At 42.2% G+C, this 24,043-nt stretch overlaps 1 protein-coding gene across 1 annotated transcript in view; it reads right to left on the reverse strand.

Annotated features, from left to right (window-relative positions):
- Window positions 1-24,043, reverse strand: part of LOC116355149 (ephrin type-A receptor 3) — a 110,178-nt gene that overhangs the window by 80,526 nt on the left and 5,609 nt on the right. The window contains exons 2-3 of the mRNA XM_031798692.1: window positions 19,160-19,224; window positions 12,560-13,220 (exon numbers count right to left, since the gene is read on the reverse strand). Of these exons, the coding sequence (XP_031654552.1) occupies window positions 12,560-13,220; window positions 19,160-19,224 (726 nt within the window). The remainder of the gene's footprint in view (window positions 1-12,559; window positions 13,221-19,159; window positions 19,225-24,043) is intronic.

Here is a 24,043-nt window from a genome sequence, read left to right on the forward strand (position 1 = left end):
GAAACAAACATCAGTATGTTTAGGGACGGCAGGTAGCCTAGTGGTTAGAGCATTGGGCCAGTAACCGAAAGGTTGTTGGATTGAATCCCTGAGCTCACAAGTTAAAAATCTTTCGTTCTGCCCCTGAACAAGGCAGTTAACCAACTGTTCCCCGGTAGGCCGTCATTGTAAATAAGAATTTGTTCTGAACTGACTTAACTAGTTAAATAATTCCAGTCACATCCAGTCACATTTATTTATTTTCAAGCACACAATTTTCAAGCACACAATATTTGACATACAGTGGGTTTCTTAAGGAACAAAGAATCTGCTTCGCATTTTCATTTTTGCCATGGACAAAATATTGTGATACTGGTATCGTCACAGCCCTACTTTAGACCAATTCAGAAACCGCTTCAGTCCACCTCAGCGCTCCTCGATGAGGATGGAAGAAGCCCCAGTAGCTCTGTATCTGTGTGTGTGTGTTTACCTATGTTTTCTCAGAGGCAATCAGTAACCCTTTGTGTTTGAGTGGGTGTACCTCCAATGCAACACAAACATGTCAGAGCCTGTATCCTTCAAACTAAAGGCCACGTGTATGAGTAAGGCCAGTGTGAGACTTCTTTGTATGCTCATGTGTGTATTAACTGTCTTTGTGTCCGCTGTGTTAGGCATGAACTCCACTGAGCTGGCATTCTGAGAGACCCAAACTGCTCAATGCACACTCACACACACAGACACACACACTGGTGCTGAACGATTAACCAACATTTTTATTTTTCGTTTTTTAAACAACTCTTTGACTGTTAAATTTCAGTTAAATTTTTTAAATTCCATTTCAGTTTTTTTTCTTTCTGCTCAATGGGCAGTTTCTCTAGAGATGTATTTATTTATTATTTACCTTTATTTAACCAGGTAGGCAAGTTGAGAACAAGTTCTCATTTACAATTGCGACCTGGCCAAGATAAAGCAAAGCAGTTCGACAGATAAAACGACACAGAGTTACACATGAAGTAAAAACAAACATACAGTCAATAATGCAGTATAAACAAGTCTATATACAATGTGAGCAAATGAGGTGAGAAGGGAGGTAAAGGCAAAAAAGGCCATGATGGCAAAGTAAATACAATATAGCAAGTAAAATACTGGAATGGTAGTTTTGCAATGGAAGAATGTGCAAAGTAGAAAATAAAAAATAATGGGGTGCAAAGGAGCAAAATAAATAAATAAATTAAAATTAAATACAGTTGGGAAAGAGGTAGTTGTTTGGGCTAAATTATAGGTGGGCTATGTACAGGTGCAGTAATCTGTGAGCTTCTCTGACAGTTGGTGCTTAAAGCTAGTGAGGGAGATAAGTGTTTCCAGTTTCAGAGATTTTTGTAGTTCGTTCCAGTCATTGGCAGCAGAGAACTGGAAGGAGAGGCGGCCAAAGAAAGAATTGGTTTTGGGGGTGACTAGAGAGATATACCTGCTGGAGCGTGTGCTACAGGTGGGAGATGCTATGGTGACCAGCGAGCGGAGATAAGGGGGGACTTTACCTAGCAGGGTCTTGTAGATGACATGGAGCCAGTGAGTTTGGCGACGAGTATGAAGCGAGGGCCAGCCAACGAGAGCGTACAGGTCGCAATGGTGGGTAGTATATGGGGCTTTGGTGATAAAACGGATTGCACTGTGATAGACTGCATCCAATTTGTTGAGTAGGGTATTGGAGGCTATTTTGTAAATGACATCGCCAAAGTCGAGGATTGGTAGGATGGTCAGTTTTACAAGGGTATGTTTGGCAGCATGAGTGAAGGATGCTTTGTTGCGAAATAGGAAGCCAATTCTAGATTTAACTTTGGATTGGAGATAAATCAGATAAAGCCTGAACTGTGAGATATAGTAGGGAGCTGCATTTTCCAACAAGCCAATATACTACATAGTTCAGTGCAGAAAGCGTGGTAATTTACTACTAATCCATTGCGCGTGCCTACTTGTCCAGTCTGTGTGGAGGCTGTGTTCAAGAGCAGCAAAAGGACTGCAGGCGACTGCCGACTGACTAATCTACAAATCACCTTGCATTATAAATAACACTCATTATTTGTAGATCAGTCAGTCACAATTGACCCATGATACATTGTGGTTTTGATCCTCAAGAACACGGCCGGAGAGAGAACTTGCGATTGAGAGGGATAGAAAGCAGTTGCTTCGCAAGGTATCTCTACCTGAAAGTACATGATCTAAAAGATTGATAGTTGGAATTCAGAAGTCATAAAATATGCCTTATTATTTTGAAGAACTACTAAAATAGTGATTTTATAAGACAGCATAGGCAACAGCACTATAAAGATGAGATGATGACTTGGAATGAAACAAAAACAAATGTAATATACGCAACTGAAATATTTTATTAAAGTAAATTAATGCGAATAAATGATGATTAATAAGTGATAAGCAATAATGGGCAGTCACTACTAGGGCTGTTACGGTGACCGTATTACCGCTGCACAGATGGTCACGAGTCATGAACGCAGTCAAATTCCACGTGACCATTTAGTCACGGTAATTAGGCTTCTCAAAGCTCTGATGCTGCTGCTGGTCATTAGTAGCCTACCAAACTTGCTAACTGCCTGGTACTCAGGACTCTATTTTCCCTCTAATCCCTGTGGCATCAATGCAAATGTAATTGAAAATCTAATCAAACACTTCATGAGAGCCCATGAGCTCATGTTGCGCAACATTTTTATAGGCTACTCATTTGCGTGAGAAAACTGAGTGATGGCCTCTATTAAAAAGAGCAGGGTCCCATCAGTTTTCTATAGGCAGCTAGTGAGTCTGGGAAAGATCATTTTCACCATAAAAATACACCTTAGTAATAAAAAGATTACATGCACAATCGCATTTGTGGTAACTTTTGAGAATGGTGTTTTCCTGCTAATGGAACATTCGCATTTATATCCTATTAACATGTGCACAGTGCTGCGCTTATAATGTGAAGAAATAGCCTAATAGTTTATCAACATTTTAAGCTAAACGCTCTGCTCTGTTACGTCAGGCTCCTTGCTTAAAACAGTTTTTTTAATGCTAGTGGTTGTATTAATTTGGGATCTATCGCATCCCACAACTGTCTCAGACAATGTTGGAATATTTTTTGTTGTTGCACAGAATATAATAGGTCAACTTTTGTACTATGGGGAATAGTAGATTGACGTAGGCTAGTGTTGTTGCTGTTCGTTAGGTCTACTCATCTTTTTGGCTGACAAAAAGTAAATGTGGACAGTTTTTCCAATATCTTCAATACGCGCCTCGTAATTGGATAAGGACGTGTCCAGGTGTGTTCCCGATGTGTCTGTCTTCACTTGTAGTCTATGCAAAAGACACGATCATGTGACAGAGAGCCATGTGAGTGAGAATTACTATATTCAGCCCAAGGGAACAACGCCCACTGGCCACAAAAGGCATGGATTTTTTTTTGGGGGGGGGGGGGCATTACAGCCACACAAAGGGGATGCAGCTAGGAAATTCGAGGCATTATCAAGTACTTGTCAAATTGTGAAAGAGAGACTGATGAAGTGTGTACAGCCTGCGAAAAAAAACTAAGAATGAGCTCATGCCTTTAATGCAACTTTTTTTAAACCATAATTTGAGTCGCTTCATGTAGCCTTAGAATGTTTTAAAAATCAAAACATATAGCCCAACATTTGTATCACAACTAAAGTTACATAAATAACTAAATTAAGCATATACTTGTTAACTACTCAACACAGAATAGCTGCATGAGCACGCTCCCTCAAATCGTTTGGAGAAAATATCCTTTCTATTTTAATCAGCTATGTTCAATTGTATTCTTCATATTATAAAATAATGCAACGGAATACCAAGCAAATCTTGTCTACTAAATGAACTAGCATAGTCCACAGCTATATATCATAGCCAGATCAGGACCTAACACAAGGACAACTTAGAGTATGCTATTCTGTTCTTCTGAAATTGACTACATTTTCTTCATATCATGTTTCTTTAGACCGGTCTAAAATAAATAATGGGTTTATTGTGATGGTGTAGGTTATATTACATGTATGTATTAGACTTTTAAAATGTAGATGTTCAAATGTCTGCATCAGTGGCTTGCAGGCTATGCGTGGAAGCCAGGAGATGCTAAATGTGTTTATGTTAATAAACGGTCAATTACTGTGAGGCCGGCAGTTATTTCCTTGACAATCACCAGCTGACAAAATGTCATGACCGCCACAGCCCTAGTCACTACCATCATGGGACTTTTATGAATTGTTTTATTCTGTATTATGGCATTCAACCCACATAATGCATAGTGCATTTAATGTCCCCCCCTAAAAAATCTAAACAGAACCGACCTCAAAAAGAATCGCTCAGCACTAACACACACACACACACACACACTCACAGTGTATGAGCAGTAATGAGCAGTCGTGCCGTTTGCCTCCACAGCTAAATCCGTCAACAAGCTGAGACCCCCTCCCACCCCTTCCAAGTCTGAACTAAATATTACACAACACTGCATCATTAGCTATACTACTGCTCCCAAAACAACCACAGCCTAAAAAAAAGACCCAAAACATGCGCAAATATCTACACATCAAAAAGTGACACAGTTACAACTCCATAATGACCAGAGCCCATATTGACAAAGAGACCCAGTACTGGCCCGTCGTTGTGTTACAGATGATCAGGCTAATGAACATCAATGTTTAGTTGAAGGGACCAATCTGTCTGTCTACACTAGCCTAAACCACTTCCAAGGCCAATGTCTGCCTGGAGGGGGAATCAATGTGTACTTTAAGAGAAAGTAGAGTGCTCTATCTCACATAAACCAAGACAGGGCATTCACAGCTGCAGAAACAAGAGTTAACATCACATGAGCCGATAGATCAGCACCCAGATATCGCTCAGAACTGCCAACAGTGTGTGTGTGTGTGTGTGTGTGTGTGTGTGTGTGTGTGTGTGTGTGTGTGTGTGTGTGTGTGTGTGTGTGTGTGTGTGTGTGTGTGTGTGTGTGTGTGTGTGTGTGTGTGTGTGTGTGTGTGTGTGTATGTGTGTTCGTGCCAGGCAGAATTAAAGTTACTCCTCAGCTTAACTGGCGGCTTGTTAAAATACCCCACCGCACTCTGGCTTTAATAAGATCTGCTAAGTAATCAAGGTTGGCAAGCAGTGTGTGTGTGTGCGTGTGTGTGTGTGTGTGTGTGTGTGTGTGTGTGTGTGTGTGTGTGTGTGTGTGTGTGTGTGTGTGTGTGTGTGTGTGTGTGTGTGTGTGTGTGTGTGTGTGTGTGTGTGTGTGTGTGTGTGTGTGTGATAAGTAATAAGGGCTAGTGTGTGTGGGATTGTGTGTCTTGGTAAATCCAACAGGAATGTAAACCCTTGTCTGTCTCAGAGGAACTGGTGAACAGCTGCTGACACACACACACACACACACACACACACACACACTGTGACACACATCCGGCTGGCTGCTGAGCACCCTGTGTTTGCTGTTTTAAGCTCAAATTAAGGTTGGAGGAATTTCACACTGATGGTAGATATCAACTACATTACCTGCTTCAGTCCAATGTAACACCAGAGGACAGTGTCACTCTACCAGTGGACTCCTATAGTGTCATTTTCTGTCCACAAAGCTACACAGAACTCCCGTATGAAAATGTGAGGTGTCTCATCATCTCTCTGACTGAGGTAGATACAGTCTATTAGATGATCTAGATCTAGTTCCTCCTGTATGAAGTGATCAGACAATGTTATGACCTTCACTGATCAGTCAATGTTATGACCTTCACTGATCCGACAATGTTATATTACTGGCAAAGAACTTAAAGTCCTTCTATGTCTATTGAACTGTGCTTCTACTGCTAGCAGAAATGCATTCATGCACACCAGAGGGATCACTCCAGATCCAAGGTGAAATTCAATCTTCGTGCAGATCCCCAGGACAGAAACGTCGTCAAATCTGCCCCGCACCGGGATTGAACCCACTGGGATTGAACCCACTGGGATTGAACCCACTGGGATTGATCCCACTGGGATTGAACCCACTGGGATTGAACCCACAGTCTATAGAGCTGGATTTCACGGCTTTTACCACACCGGCATCCGTCCACAACAATTTAAAAAGCTCAGTTGGAATTCATGCCTAAAGTTTGAACCCTTTCCCGAACCTTAATCCTTCAATTAACCAGTCAGAATTCATGCCTAAACTTAACCTGAGAGTTGTTTCTTTGTGCCTAAATGTAACACATTTGTCACCGAATGTCGGCAGATTAAGTCAGTTTACTCGTCAAAAATAGACGTTTGTCCAAGGACGTCGGGACATGAAGTCAGACTGATAACTTGTTGTGCACACACACACACACACACACAGACACAAACACACACACACACAGACACAAACACACACACACACAGACACAAAAACACACACACACACAGAAATACACACCAGGTGGCAGCATGCTAAAGCCCTTGTAGTCGGAACTAAACTCTTATTTATTTTTAAACCTTACTATGAAAACAATTCCTCAGCTTTACACAAATCTCTGAACAAACACACAGAGCTATAGCACCGGATAAGTATGGCAGGTAAACACAACACCCCACATACTCTGGTACAGACCATTCGGTACAGAACATCGTTATGTGTTGAACACGGAATGAGGTATAGCTCGGTTTGTTGTTTTGAAAGTGTTCTATTCTACCTTTTTAGTTTGGATACCACGATACGGTTAGCATCGGTTGCTGGGACAGCTATATCTGTCTAGGGACAACTAAAAGTTTGAAGAGCAAAGTGGTTAGCACTTGTGGACTGGGACAGCGGATTGTCACAGGCTTGTTTCTGTCTAAATCCCTGCTAAATGTTGCCATGTCTGGAACTGCGTGGACTACCAGCGTTAGCCTACATTGCTACCAAGGGACCCAAAACCAAAGGTGGGAGTCATGGAGAGGACAGTGTTTCTCTATCACAGGTGAAGGATCTTTTAAATAAACAAAAAGGGTTCTACAAGCAGTTGTTACAACAGGAAAATAGCTTCCGGAGCTTTGTCCAAATACTGATGGACTCAACTAATAAAAGAATGGTCTGCAGTTCTCCCAAGGAGATGTGGATGTCCTGAATATGACTACAAACTGTAAGTCCTCTCGAGATTATGACAGCACTGTCTGTGAATCATTATTAACAATGACTGGCAAAACAGACTAGAGGGACAGTCCAGGAGGAATAACAGCACGCCCACAAGTCTGAAAAAACCTGTAACCAGCCCAGGAGACAGACCCAGGCCTATAGTGGTCAAGTTCCTGAGGTTGAGGACAGAATGGCTGTTCTGGAGAGAGCCAAGAACTTGAGATGAACCAATATATTCCACAATGAGGACTTCTCTGAGTCTGTGCGCCAGAGGCGGAAATAACTTAACCCAGCTATGAAAGCTGCTAGAGAGTATGGGAACATTGCTTACATCCACTATGACAGGCGCATTGTCCACCCTTCTTCCCAAAAGCCTGGGAGGAATGAGAGAACCAAGCCTCAGGGCCAGTAGCTTCAGCCCCATATTACACACACATTTTGTATTGATCATATATTCACTAATGCTGCAGAGCTTATAGTGAGTCACCATAACATTGTGGCAATAACAAGGAAAGCCAAAGTGCCAAAGGTTGAAAGTCATTTATAAGAGATCATACAAAATGTTTTCTCAGGATTTTTTTGTTGAAGATGTAAAAAATGTATGTTGGTCTGATGTGCATGAGGAAGTGAATCCATATGCAGTACCGGAAGTATTTGTACAATTATTCATACAAATGATTGACAAGCATGCAACTGTGAGAACCATTAGAGCCCCGTGGTTTGATAATTAATTGAAAAATGTTATGGTTCAAAGAAATGATACAGTGAAGGTGGTTAACAAGCCAGGGTTCTCGGCTGATTGGTTGACATACTTTAAATTGAGAAATGTTGCGACTAAACTGAACAGAAAGAAGAATAAATGATATTACCAAACAAAGACAAAATGACATAAAACATAATGGAAAAAGCCTTTGGGTAATTGAAATGATATCATGGGCAGAAAACCCAATTCATCTCCATCATTCTTTGAAGTTGATGGGTCATGTATAATCAAACCTTTCTATATGGCCAATCCTTTCAATGACTATTTCACTAGTAAAGTGGAAAAACTCAGAAGTGAAATGTCAACATTGAACAATGACCCATCATATTTTTGTATAAAATATCTAATAATGAAAGAGAATAATTGCTGTTTTGAATTTGGTCAAGTTAGTGTGGGAGTGGTGGAAAAACCATTGTTATCCATCAATAATGATAAGCCACCAGGTATAGACAACCTTGATGGGAAACTAATGTTATCACTAATGATAAGCCACCAGGTATAGACAACCTTGATGGGAAACTAATGTTATCACTAATGATAGCCACCAGGTATGGAAAACCTTGATGGGAAACTAATGTTATCACTAATGATAAGCCACCAGGTATAGACAACCTTGATGGGAAACTAATGTTATCACTAATGATAAGCCACCAGGTATAGACAACCTTGATGGGAAACTAATGTTATCACTAATGATAAGCCACCAGGTATAGACAACCTTGATAGGAAACTAATGTTATCACTAATGATAAGCCACCAGGTATAGACAACCTTGATGGGAAACTAATGTTATCACTAATGATAGCCACCAGGTATGGAAAACCTTGATGGGAAACTAATGTTATCACTAATGATAAGCCACCAGGTATAGACAACCTTGATAGGAAACTAATGTTATCACTAATGATAAGCCACCAGGTATAGACAACCTTGATGGGAAACTATTGAGAACGGTAGCAGACTGTATTGCCACCCCTATTTGCTATATCTTTAACCAAAGCCTAAATGGGTGTGTGTCCACAGTCGTCGAAGGAAGCTAAAGTCATGCCACTGCCTAAAAATAGTAAAGCACCCTTTGCTCTAACAGCTGCCCAATCAGTTTGCTACCTGTTTTCAGTAAACTGATAGATAGGATTGTGCTTGACCAAATACAATGCTATTTTTCAGAGAACAAGTGAACGAATTACTTTCAGCATGCATATAGAGAAGGGAACTCAACTTGTACAACACTGACTCAGATGACTGATGATTGGTTCAAATAAATGCATCATATGATATTTGTAGCTGTATTGTTAGATTTTAGTGCCGCTTTTGATGTTATTGATCATAAATTGTTATTGAAGAAACTCACTTGCTATGGCTTTACTTCACCTGCTAACACATGGTTGGAGAGTTATTTATCCAATAGAACGCAGAGAGTGTTCTTCAATGGAAGCTTCCCTAACATCAGATATGTACATTGCTGTGTCCCTCAGACCTTGGGTGTTACTCTTCTCTATTTTGTACAAATAATTTGTCACTGGTCTTACATGAAGCTAGAATGACTATGCATGTGGACTACATGTCAGCACCCAAAGCCAGTGAGTTCACTGGAATTAGAAATAATGAGTTACAGTCAGTATCAGAATGGATGATTCATAATAAACTGGTCTTAAATACATCTAAACCTAGGTATAACATTGGATGGTCAAGTGTCATGGGCAAGTCATATTGACAAAGTTGTTGTGAAGATGGGGAGGGGTATGTCTGTTCTAAAACGATGACACAAAAACCAACTGTACTAGTTGTTCAGGCACTGGTCTTGTCCCATATTGATTACTGTCTGGTAATATGGCCAAGGTGTCACACTCATTGTAATGAGTAGACCAATGCGCAGCGTGAGTAGAGTTCCACATATTTTTAATAAACAGAAACTCACGAACAAAACAAGAACGCATAAACGAAACGTGAAGCTACTGGTGCACACAGGCAACTATCTGTAGACAAGATCCCACAAACACAAATAAGGAAATGGCTACCTAAATATGATCCCCAATCAGAGACAACGACAAACAGCTGTCTCTGATTGGGAACCATATCAGGCCAACATAGACATACAAAAACCTAGATGACCCACCCTAGTCACTATCACGCCCCAACCAACACAGAGAATAAACAGCTTACTATGGTCAGGGCATGACACAAGGGCAGCAAAGAAAGACCGTGCAAAGCTGCAGCTGTCTCAAAACAGAGCAGCATGCCTTTACTGCACATGCCGAACTAACATCAACAACATGCATGCCCGTCTTTCCTGGTTGAGGATTGACAAGAGATTAACTGCTTCTCCTAGTTTGTATGATACGTATTATTGTGACATAAATTACAGTGTCTGCATAATCAAAGAACACTAAACTCAGACACCCATATATACCCCACAAGACATGCCACCAGGGGTCTCTTCAGACACCTATACATACCCCACAAGACATGCCACCAGGGTCTCTTCAGACACCTATACATATCCCACAAGACATGCCACCAAGGGTCTCTTCAGACACCCATACATACCCCACAAGACATGCCACCAGGGTCTCTTCAGACACCTATACATATCCCACAAGACATGCCACCAAGGGTCTCTTCAGACACCTATACATATCCCACAAGACATGCCACCAAGGGTCTCTTCAGACACCCATACATACCCAAGTCCGAAACTAATTCACGGAAATGCACAGTTTTATACAGAGCAGTGATCTCCAATTACCCAAGCAAACAGCTAAATCACCTTTAAAAACAACTCATCGAACGGCAGGGACTATGACACAGACACACACATTATTTTTGTATTGTATTTTTTGTTTTAAAAAATTGTTACATTGTTTGTATATCATGTATTTTACATTTCTGTGACTGTCCTTGTCTATCGATGTATCAGTGTTTTGTTACTTGTCATGTTCTGTGTTTAATTGTGGACCCCAGGAAGCATAGCTGCTGCTTCTGCAAAAGCTAATGGGGATCCTAATAAACAAATAAAGTACTCTTTGAGGCCTATATAAACATAGACCGACCAACAAAAAAAGTATAAAATATAAATAAAAACATACACAGGCACGCAGTACAAACACACACACACACACCGTGCAAAGACAAATAGAAAATGCTGCGTCACTTCTCAAAGAAAACACACTCCATGAAATATTCAGTGAAGTAAAGCCTTTCTCTAAATCTGACTCAGAGTTACAAAAACACACACAGATAGGAGAAGTAGTTCTGGAAACCTAAACACATCCCGGTGTTAGCGTAGCCACTCAGCCACCCACCGCACGCCCCTCAACACTCATCTGTCTGTTAACACTGGGGGCCGAGCTGCGCACTGGGCCCCTCGCTGTCGCTGTACACGGGGGGCTGTGTGTGTGTGTGTGTGTGTGTGTGTGTGTGTGTGTGTGTGTGTGTGTGTGTGTGTGTGTGTGTGTGTGTGTGTGTGTGTGTGTGTGTGTGTGTGTGTGTGTGAGTCACAGTGCAGCTGTCATAACCGGCGTAACATAAGCCCTTATTAGACTCCATTAGCCGTCAGTGAAACTAATAAGAGATTGTCAAATACACCCAAACATTCACACTACTCACACTGACAGGAGAGAGAGACAGAGAGAGACACAGAGAGTGAGAGAGACAGAGACAGAGAGAAAGCGTGACAGAGACACCAAGAGACCCAGAGACCGAGTGAGGAGGAAAAGTTGCCTCACACTACCATTTGTCTCTTTCTTTCACTTGTTTCTCTCCAGAGAACGAGACAGGAAGGAAAGGGTCTTCTCTCTTTCTTACCCTTGACACCAGAACTTGACCTGGGAGATTACCTTTGATTTTTAATTCAACATGACTCATTCATCCTTCCACTCACTCATCCATAGAATAGTGAATGCACAGAGAGTGGATCAATATCTTCACACAGCGATCAACACAGAAAACATTCCCATCTGAAAAGAGAGAAGAGGAGTAGATGGTCTCTTGACTTTCTGAGCTGTAGTAATTTCTCTGGGCACAGTGCTCCCATTGGAACCAAAAGTTCCCCTTACACACACCATCTCATCATATCACCATATCTTTGCACACACAATATCATATAACATAATCTTGTCCAGGCCTATTTCCCAGCCCTCCGCCCATGTCAAAACACCAGCCCAGATCCCTATCATGTCCCAGCCCTCAGCAGCACACACCCTTTCCTCTGATACCCCCCTCTCTCCATGGCCTCCAACAGCAGACATACACACAGAGAACTGGTCCTTCCTCCATCCTGATGAGGTGAGAGAGGAGGAGCTCACAGATATAACTACTGTAAGCTGGGCCCTCTACCATACACACAGAACTTCTCACCCAACCCTCATACACACACATACTGGGTTTCTAGTGGTTAGAGCAAAGGCCAGAGATGGCCGACAGATATGAGGTGTGTGTATCTGTGTAATAGATCAGAACTTTACCACAGCTGAAACCGTGCTTTCAAAACGTTACAAGGTACTGTGTACACTCAGAGCCAATGTTGAGTATCGACTAGGAATGTATATTTCAGCGATGGAGAGGTAGGGAGGTGAAAGGGAGATAAAATAAGAAATAAAAAAAAGGGGGGGAGAGAGGGGGAGAAGAAACCAGAGGGAAAAATAAAGAAATAAATAGAGAAATAAAAATAAGTACTGGGAGTAGTATGACTGTCTTACCCTGGCAGGAGCTCCCTCTCTCCTCATAGCCGACGTTACACAGACACTTCCCTATGGGCACTAGCCACTCCCCCTCTGTGCTACAGTACATACGTGGTGGCTCCTGCTCCTTTGAATGATTGACACACGAGCCCTTCACCTCCACCAATGAATGAGAGTCCATGGGCACCGTGTCAGGGAATGAGGCCAGGTTCCTAACGATGAACGGGCACATCTTAAAGTACACCCTGACTGACACCAGGGCCACACACGCCCCCACGTCCTGGAATGCCAGGTAGAAGCCCTTCTTGGTAACAGGCCCCACCTCCCGGACCTCCGTGTTGAGCTTCAGAATGCGGTCCCCCAGGTCCATTTGAGTGAAGCTCTCGTCTGCAGCGATGGTGTCGATCTTGGAGAACTGGTGTTCTCTGAAGCGGCTGCCCTGGTCCTCATCCGTCTCCAGGTACAGCAGGTTGAAGGTCTCCTTGCAGGTCCCTAGGACCAGGGGGATGGAGTTACAGTCTCTCAGGGTGAACTTTAGCTCCACATAGATCTTCTTGGCCGACTGGCGGGGGATCCAGTTGGTCCTCAGCCAGTTGTTCTGACTGTACTCCATCACGTTACACACCTGGAAGGTCCTGATGGGAGTGTAGTGCTCGTCAACTCCGCTGATCTCCTCCCACTGAGAAGAGAGAGATGGAGAGAGGGAGGACAGAAAGGAGGAGAGAGATAGAATGTCATTCCAATTCTTTATTCTAAACATAGCAGGATAATCATACATCATGTAGTTTAGTCTCCCAGCGGTTAAACTTTGAATCAAAGATGTGATGAATAGGGAAACACTTGAACGATGGTTATTATTGTGGCTAAAGTGACACTTATTAAATTGCATGGCTTTAAATGACATTATTCTCCATCAGTCATGAGTAGCTGAATGAATGAGTCTCTCCTACACACAGAGGTCTGCTCTGGGTAAGTGGAACTTCATTTTAATGAAGAACAGTGTGTTTTCTATTACAATAATAGTGATTTACTTGGCAACCAACAGCATTCATAATTTCTCTTATTTTAACCATCCCCCATTTCTCTTGCTCTGTCAACATCATCCTTTCTCCGCACTCCCTCTCTCTCTCTCTCTGATTGCAGCTGTTGAAGCCAGGTATTCTTCTCACACACATCTTCTACATATGGAAGTCTCTTTCCAGCATTAGAGTGGATTCTTTGTCATCCTTCCACAGACTTTTAGCAAGGGTACGAACAAGGGTACGAACAAACCTCTCTCTCTCTCTCTCACTTTGAAAGGAGATGACTGTTGGATCTAGGGAACAGGGTTTATACTATTACGAGTTCATGTGTCTTCATGGAGAACGATATGATACACATTGAAATATATCAAATGTAATTGTTAGTGCTGGCTCTTTCCACTAATGCTGTCTTTGTATAAGTTCTCTGTGATCCACAAACACTGGAAGAGGATCCCCCACACACACAGGCTTGCCAGCGCGGTTAGAGAGGGGCAGTGGAAGCAGAGGTTAGAAATGAAACCCAGGTGTGAGCTCAGAGTAACTGAGATATGCAGTGTGTGTGTGTGTGTGTGTGTGTGTGTGTGTGTGTGTGTGTGTGTGTGTGTGTGTGTGTGTGTGTGTGTGTGTGTGTGTGTGTGTGTGTGTGTGTGTGTGTGTGTGTGTGTGTGTGTGTGTGTGTGTGTGTGTGTGTGTACCATCCCATTCCAGAGAATTACTGTGCTTTAAACTACTACTGCCAAAACAAATGAAAGTTGTTCTACGATGTGCAGACCATCCCCTGCCATACATGACATCATTATGACAAACTTCACCCTTCCCTCGCTCCTTTCCACTATTCCTTTCTCCTCTTTACTTTCTCCCTCTCTTTCTGCATGTCTTTGACATGAGAGACGTCATCTCTCAACTGTACAGCCTCTCGATCCTCTCTAGTTGTGATGATGACATTGGGCTTGTATAACTATCTCTTTACAGCACTGACACCAACAAGGAGGGGGAGAGGGGATAGAGAGAGGGGGGTTAGAGAAAGGGGGAAAGAGGAGAGAGAGAAATGAAATGGTTGAACCAGCAGTTGGCAAAGCCCTAACACGACTCCCCAGTGTGCACTGGCTATGAAGGCAGGCCAACAAGCATGCTCACACACACACACAAGCTGCCAGCTAGCTGAGTCTCTGGCAGCGGGGCAGTGAGAGAGGAGAGCTGGTGTTTCAGAGAGGGAGATATGTAATAACCTTATAATCCTTCTCCTGATCACGTTACAGTGGAATTACATTAGTTAGAAAAGACTGACATTTCTACAGCCCTGTGGTAGTATCATATACATGACCCCTGTGATTTAGCCTTCACAGACACACACTCACAACACACACACACACGTACAAGTGTATCCACTCTCACACACAAGTTTCTCAGTTTCCATACTCGTCCTCTTAATTGAAATGCCTGTGAGGTCAGAATTACAGTTACTAGGTTTCCATTATTAAAGGGAGAGAGTGGGAGGAGGGAAAGAGAGACAAAAGGTCAGAGAGAAAGAGTGTGTGTGCTCCAGAGAGAAACACACACAGAGAGAGAAAGTGACAGAGTGACAGACAGAATGTACTCTATCAGGCCAGTGTTAGGCAGTAGTAGGGGTCTAAAACTAGCAACACCACTTTTCTATATGTCAGGACAACTCTCTCACACTAATTGATATAAAACAACATTCAGACCCTACCCCTGAACTCTGACCCCTGTCCCCAGGTCACGGGGGTCCACCTAATGATCAGACACTCTGACCAAGAAGCGGGCTTCCCAGGCCACTTCAAAGGCCTGAGGGACACAACTTCAGTCCAATGACACATTTAATTGAGTTGTTTCCTTGTTTTCAACCATCTAAGGTATTTTCTGAACATAAAATTGAAACAATGGATATTATTTACAGTTTGAATCAATGTATTCAGGGTTTAGAAATGTAATGGAGCCGGACTCCTGATATGGATGGCTGTGACCCAACAGAGAAGGACAGTGGTGAAACCTGAAGCTTCATTGATCTGACTAATGTCCAATAAGGAGTCCGGTTCAGCTGCTTGATTGAGACAAGTCATTTCTTTATTTATTTTTCACTCTTAATTCTCTCCATTCCCACAGTGTGGTAGTAACCAGAGAACCAAGTGCAGAGCAGCTTTAGTTTCCTGATCTGGGTCACCATGACAGAACTCAGAAGACTTTCATCACAGTTTGGACCAGAGAAAAACCATAACACTACCTACCACCACCCACCCCCCCAACCCCCTTTACTCCCCCCTACAGTCCCCCTCTATAGCAGGCCCTCTCCAGGCCTCACCATGTGCTAATCTCTCGTTTATGGACAGGCTTTTCTCTTCTCTCCCAGTGCAGCTGGGGCCTCTCACTCAGTCAGTCAGTCAGTCAGTCAGTTTGTATTTGGGGGAATATGGTGCTATGGTGACTAAATGAGTTTGGGTATTACAATACATGGAGACTGAGGAGTAGTGGACTCTGGCCAAAAGAGCTGTGCCATTAGGCTCTGGACTGGAGAGCAGTAATGTAGTGTGTCTCTCTGGGATTGGATGAGGCGATGCCAAGAGAGCATAGTGTGTACATGTCTTTGCCCAGACCTCAGGCTCCCAGCACCATATATAGTTTCTCATTAGACCAGACATGATATTCAGTGGGAGATGAGTTCCTCCTCTGGTTCCTCAGACAATGTGGAATATATCTGTAAATTGGTGGGGGTAAATTGTTTGGGATTTCTCCTTCCAAAGATGTGAAACATAGGCCTGCTGAGGGCACCATGATGATGAGGTCGTCCACATCTTAATCTACAATGAGTCATCAAGAACTCCTAATCGACACCAGAGTGATCGTGACACACACCCCAGGGCTATGGCTGAATTAGAATGAGGCTAGGGTGCACAGTGGGGTTGGGGTGCTGTTTGTGCTGTAACACCAGAGCATTTTGTGCCATAACACCAGGTAGCACTTTGCTTACAGACCAGGGGCCCATCTGTCACCGTCAATATGTATTGTGTGTGTGTGTGTGTGTGTGTGTGTGTGTGTGTGTGTGTGTGTGTGTGTGTGTGTGTGTGTGTGTGTGTGTGTGTGTGTGTGTGTGTGTGTGTGTGTGTGTGTGTGTGTGTGTGTGTGTGTGTGTGTGGCCCCATGCCACCACATTTTGAGAAATCATTTCAGAGGGACTGGCTCTCAGGACAGAATGCTTATCAGCCGCCGTCAGCCAACGACATGAGTAATTACCCATGATTCACCTTGAGGACTTGATCATCAGCACTCTCTCTCTCCCCCTCTCTCTTCATTCAGTGCTCTCTCTCTACCTTCCTCTTCATCCAGCACACTCTCCTTCCCCCTCTCTTTCTCTTCATCCCCCTCTCTCTCACCGTTCAAGACCACAGCAGGCAGTGGTTTCTGCAGGGTTATTCAGTAGTGTATCTACGTACCGTACCTTAGTTCAACCCACTTTCAACTTAACATAGAGGAATTCCCACTCTCAAAGGTTATGTTAATTACCCAAACCTGGCCTCAAACCCAGTCCAAAATAAGCAGGAAACATTAAAAGTCAGTGTTCTGTAAGTGTGTTTGGTTCAACCTTACAAAATAACCTCTAGGTTTTCTAGTGCCAGTAGTTAATATATAGCTGGTGGAAACCAGGGCTGGCAGCTCTATAGAACAAATGAGCGGATTACCTTCAGCTCCAGCCAGCCAACACTTAATAAAGTTCAGAGGAGAAATTGGCTGCTGCAGCCCACGAGGCCAGTACGGTAACGGGTAGACAAATAAACACAGTAGACCAACACATAGAACCACACACACACACATACGCAGACTTAGACCGTGGCATTGGTAGAGACACAGGAGGAAGTAGGTAGAATAGGGAAGGGAAGGAAGTTTTGTGTTTTGATTGTGTTGTTGTACTACTGAGTTATTAATGTTTGATCTCTGTGTTGTAATACTAGGTTAGTAATGTTTGATCTCTGTGTTGTAATACTAGGTTAGTAAGGTTTGATCTTTGTGTTGTAATACTAGGTTAGTAAGGTTTGATCTCTGTGTTGTAATACTAGGTTAGTAAGGTTTGATCTCTGTGTTGTAATACTAGGTTAGTAAGGTTTGATCTCTGTGTTGTAATACTAGGTTAGTAAGGTTTGATCGTTGTGTTGTAATACTAGGTTAGTAAGGTTTGATCTCTGTGTTGTAATACTAGGTTAGTAAGGTTTGATCTTTGTGTTGTAATACTAGGTTAGTAAGGTTTGATCTCTGTGTTGTAATACTAGGTTAGTAAGGTTTGATCTCTGTGTTGTAATACTAGGTTAGTAAGGTTTGATCTCTGTGTTGTAATACTAGGTTAGTAAGGTTTGATCTCTGTGTTGTAATACTAGGTTAGTAAGGCTTGATCTTTGTGTTGTAATACTAGGTTAGTAAGGGTTGATCTCTGTGTTGTAATACTAGGTTAGTAAGGTTTGATCTCTGTGTTGTAATACTAGGTTAGTAAGGTTTGATCTCTGTGTTGTAATACTAGGTTAGTAAGGTTTGATCTCTGTGTTGTAATACTAGGTTAGTAAGGTTTGATCTCTGTGTTGTAATACTAGGTTAGTAAGGGTTGATCTCTGTGTTGTAATACTAGGTTAGTAAGGTTTGATCTCTGTGTTGTAATGCTAGGTTAGTAAGGGTTGATCTCTGTGTTGTAATACTAGGTTAGTAAGGTTTGATCTCTGTGTTGTAATACTAGGTTAGTAAGGGTTGATCTCTGTGTTGTAATACTAGGTTAGTAAGATTTGATCTCTGTGTTGTAATACTAGGTTAGTAATGTTTGATCTCTGTGTTGTAATACTAGGTTAGTAAGGGTTGATCTCTGTGTTGTAATACTAGGTTAGTAAGGTTTGATCTCTGTGTTGTAATACTAGGTTAGTAAGGTTTGATCTCTGTGTTGTAATACTAGGTTAGTAAGGTTTGATCTCTGTGTTGTAATACTAGGTTAGTAAGGGTTGATCTCTGTGTTGTAATACTAGGTTAGTAAGGTTTGATCTCTGTGTTGTAATACTAGGTTAGTAAGGTTTGATCTCTGTGTTGTAATACTAGGTTAGTAAGGGTTGATCTCTGTGTTGTAATACTAGGTTAGTAAGGGTTGATCTCTGTGTTGTAATACTAGGTTAGTAAGATTTGATCTCTGTGTTGTAATACTAGGTTAGTAATGTTTGATCTCTGTGTTGTAATACTAGGTTAGTAAGGGTTGATCTCTGTGTTGTAATACTAGGTTAGTAAGGTTTGATCTTTGTATAACATATATGTTATATATACATATTTAACCATATTACAAGCTGATCCTCCTCCTCTTTAACAAGACAAATAAACACAATCTGTCTCCCCATCCACGCATATGGTGGGCCCATCACATACTTAGCCTATGGATAGGTTAATCCCACTTGATTTAGCTCATAGGATTACAGAAAATAAGATGAGCTTGTATTGTTTGTTCGAAATGTCCTTAGCACCATTAAAACCTACAAATCTACTGACAGGACAGAATGCTGACAGACAGGATAGAATGTAAAGACGTGTGTAAACCATGAGACATGTATCTACTACTCACCCCGTGTGATGGGTAGGAGATCCATCCCAGCTCCCCCTGGCTGGCTTTGGAGTCCAACAGGTTCACTGTAGAGAGGAGGAGAATAACAACAGGGATGGGTGTCGGGAAGTGACTATGGGAAAGCAGGTAGTCCTGGCACCACTGTGGACATTTTGAAACGCTATCCTTCTGATGACTAATTAGCCTCATCCTCCTTTCTCTCTAAACCTGGCCTTGGGACCTCCATTCAAGAGCCATTACCAGGATAGTATTTACCCAGCTGCTCAATTCTCAGGACTCCTTAGAACACATAGACACACACACCAGGCCTGTTTCCCTCTGAGGACTTCCTAGAGCTAACCAAAACAGAGACAGCCTGCTGCACTGTCCTCCAAAGCAAGAGATGTTCTGGTCTGTGGCGACCTGGAAGGCTGTTGAGTCACTGCTACAGCTGTGTGAACTGTCCCTCCTCTGAGTTGTATAGTACTGATACACATGGACTGTAGGGTCAGGAAACCACATATGCTGTTACCAATCTTTGGATCTACAATCCCTGTCAACCTGTAACTCTCATGTCCTAAGCTTTACAATGGCATCTTTAGGTTTTCAGATAAATCATGGGCTCTGCCTAGACATATGTACCACATTCATTACTACACTGTAAATATGGAAATTATTAAATTATTTCACAAATTTTAGCTTTCAATGAATTATTTAGTTTGAATTAATTAAAACTTTTGTCTAACGGACATCGATAGCTATGGTTAGATTGTGTGATCTGAATGGTGTGAGTGTTATCAGACATACACTACATTACCAAAAGTGTGTGGACACCTGCTCGACAAACATCTCATTCAAAAATCATGGGCATTAATATGGAGTTGGTCCACAACGATCTCAACAAACCATTTCCGTATGGACCTCACTTTGTGCATGGGAGCATTGTCATGCTGAAACAGGAAAGGGCCTCCCCCAAACTGTTGCCAGAAAGATGGAAGCACAGAATTGTCTAGAAAGTCATTGTATGCTGTAGCATTAAGATTTCACTTCACTAAGGAGCCTACCCCGAACCATGAAAAACAGACGAGAATTATTCCTCCTCCACCAAACTTTATTTTTGTGTGTGTTATCTTTATGTATATTTTTTTAAATTCAGGAACCACTCAGGAGCTCAACTTTACAGTTGGCACTATGCATTGGGGCAGGTAGTGTTCTACTGGCATCCGTCAAACACAGATTCGTCCGTCGTGTTTGACAGTAGTGATTGTTGCAACCGAGGACATATGATTTTTATGCGCTTCAGCACTCGTCAGTCCCGTTCTGTGAGCTTGTGTGACCTACCACTTCGCATTTCAGCCGTTGTTGCTCCTAAACATTTCCACTTCACAATAACAGCACTTACAGTTGACCAGGGCAGCTCTAGAAGGGCAGAAATATGACAAACTGACTTGTTGGAAAAGTGGCATCCTATGACGGTGCCATGTTGAAAGTCACTGAGCTCTTCAGTAAGGAACATTCTAATGCCAATGTTTGTCTATGGAGATTGCATGGCTATATGCTTGACTTTATACACCTGTCAGTAACAGGTGTGACTGAAATAGAAGGGGTGTCCAAAACTGTTGTATATATAGTGTAGGTGGACCTATGTCGGCGAATACAGCACGGCTTGGAATGCTGCTCTTCCAATCAGCATCCAGAATCCAACAACTAGTTTTATAATTACTAAGACAGAACAGTATGATATGATAAGAGCTGTGACACAGGGCCTCTGGTGGGCTGCAGTGCTGCTGGTGCAACAACAAAGAAGGGAAAAAGCTAATTTAATCTTGATTCAATCTTCCTTCAAGATCTGTGTTTTCAAGGGAGGCTGGGATCAGATATCCTGACTAACAAGTGTTTGAGAGGAGAGTGAAGATCTGTGTCAGTCTCTATGGTAGGGTTCCTCAACTGGCTGCCCGCAGGTGGTTTTATTTGGCCCCCCAGAAAATGTTTTACAAACATTGTTGGACATAAAAACACCAGGAAATCTGCTCAAAATTATACTAATTTTGGAAATCTGTTCCCAGGTATTCCTGTGCATAATAGAGAGACACATCTGATTGTATACAAATATAAGCAAGGTTTGAAATGATTATGTTTTAGTCAAACATTATATCTGTTTGGGCATCTTGAGGTCTACAAATGAATTAGAATTCTGTTCCAGCCCCCAACCATCCACTCAAGAAGAAAATCAGCTGAAGCTAGATTATGCTCCCTGCTCTATGAGGAGTTCTGAACATGCTCCCAATTGGTTAGGTATCTTAAGGTTAGGTATTAACTCTATATTGATTTGCTACCTCCCTTTCCAGTTTGCACAGGATCGAGGACAGTACGGAGTGGAGAAGAGAGAGTATAGGAGGGGAGAGGGAAATAAAGATTTTCGCACATTCCAGACTGAAGCCAACCAAATTGAGGCTCACCTAAATTCTAGCCAAACAGGGTCCGCACGCACACACACACTCCTATTAAAGCTAATAAAGCTATCTGCTGCTGTCAGATTATAGCAGTGCAGCATCCAGCTCCATTGGTTCCAATTTACATTTCTCAACGAGCCAGGCCCCATCTCAAATTGAGCCAAGCGAGGGAATTTGAGAGCAGAAAATTAGATGGCTCTATCTGAAGCTGCCTCTACAGCTGCATGGGCCGGAAATCACCACCAAAGTCCCACACACTCACACAAAGATCCACATGCACACAAACACACAAACACACAAATACATGCCCAGACACTCACACAGACACTCTCTCGTCAGTGTGACTACCCAGTCAGTCGGCCGTAGTGTGTTTCAGAAAGCACAGACTTTTTATGGTAACTAACAGTAAAGAACAGTATTAATAGCAGTCTTCTGAGTAGACTACTGCTGGTCCCTGGTCTGGGAGCAAACAACAGAGGCAGAGTAACACCACTCGCCTAATAGTTCCATCTGATGTAGAGAATTAGCTTTTATTGAAGATTTCAGCTCTGCAGCAAAGTGTACACAGGGTTGTAGGCAGACAGGATGCACAGTGAGCAGTGTCTGCAGGAACACATCAATATGATATAGAAATCAGTCTACCCAGACTGCCACAGAATGTAGGGAACACGCCTGTTATGGCTGCCGGTTATGTATGTGTGTAAGGGTCTGCAGTAGTCTGTCTGCAGCCAGGCACATCTGCAGGTTGTGACTGTGTGTTCAGGGTGAAATGTTCTCCTCCCATCATGAATTATTCACACCGAGTGTCCCTGTGTCTGATGCTGCTGCTGGTTCCCCTCTCACAGCTCATGCATGCAACTAGCTCACAGTCTCACGTCAGAATTAGATGTTCAAACGTCACATTTCGAAGTTGTTCCAAACGTCAAATGTTGAAGTGTTTAAGGTTACATTTAGGGATTAACTCCAAAATCTTAAGGTTAGGTATTAACTCTGAACGTTTAAGATAAGGGTTAAGGTTTGGGATGGGCTTAAAACAACTTTCTATGGCTGGATTTGAACATGCAACATTTGGCACCAGAGGCAACAGTGAGCGCTGTCCTGTCTCGACTTCCTCAGGCATGGGATGGAAGCCGAATACTGACTTGTATCACGTGTGACGTGGCTGCATACACGCACGTACACACAGTCGGTGTCTCTAATAAACCCATACATTGTGAGATATTGGATAACCTATAAACACCGCCTATACATCACTTCCACCACTTTAAACTTCTATACCTACAAGTTCATAACCCACAGTCCCCGCGGTTATATCCGCAGGGTCATTAAATATCGGGGCAGACAGGTTAGGGTCATTAAATATTTTGTGGCTGAAGGGCGTAAAGAGCAACAATACCTTTAAAAAAGTAATGGATGTATAATTATCGTGCAATTTAGGCTTCATTTAGGTTTTTCTTTTAGGCTATCTGGTATTAGCGCATAAACCTAAACTTTAGGGCTTAACTGTAGCTCGCCAAATAGCCTACACAGCCAATCGCCAAATAATGCTTTTGGGAGCTAGCAGAAAAAATGTAGGTACATTTCATTAAATAAGACAAAAGCTGCAAAAGGAGAGTTGAAAATAAAGAGAAGGGAGGGCCAGAAAAGTAATGTTTGCAAAAGATTTGGTGAAGTGGTAAAATATGATAATATCAGTGCCAGCTATGTTATGTGTGATGTTTGTGAGGCGCTATGCAAAATCGACAGTCACAAGAAGGGACTTCAAATAGGACGATGGTACGTCAAGGGAACTGTAGCCTACTGTTTAGATAGGTTAAATGGAAACTGAAATCTGGACACTGACGATAGGTCTATAACCTCTCACACAGCCTTAATATTAACTCCTGCAGAATTAAGCATGTATTGCAGTAAAATTATACACCAAAATAATGCAACAATTGGACTTGGGAACAGGAGTGGAGAAATAGTATTTCTTTCTGCATCTTGAGATAATTAAATGCTCAGTTAGATACCATCTGTAGAGGTGCGGTCTTAATCATAAAAGCATCATGAAAGCTGATAGTATTTCAACAAATTAAAATATGCATCGAAGCCGAACTGCCATCTTATCAGAAACACGTTGGGTCGCTTACAACCGGTCAAACTGATTTCATTTGGACATTTTGCACATTAAATCTTTCCTTTTTTTGCGTTATTGTATTTTTCCCTCAGAAAAAAACTTCACCGATGTCAACTAGAATGAAACATTCATTCTATCGACCTATTCCATTATTCTGTTGAGCAAAGGTGTATTTAGTCTTCTAGGGCAACATATGACAAAAGAGAAGATACATGTATCTAATTACAGACAAGTTGACTAACAAATAGCCTACCAAAATGTCGGAAGTTATAAGCAGAAACATATCAAAATCAGGCAAAGAAAATCCTGCACCCCTGTCAAAAAATAATTGTT

The sequence above is a fragment of the Oncorhynchus kisutch genome, linkage group LG2 (genome assembly GCF_002021735.2).
Source record: "Oncorhynchus kisutch isolate 150728-3 linkage group LG2, Okis_V2, whole genome shotgun sequence".
NCBI classification, from domain to species: Eukaryota; Metazoa; Chordata; class Actinopteri; order Salmoniformes; family Salmonidae; genus Oncorhynchus; species Oncorhynchus kisutch.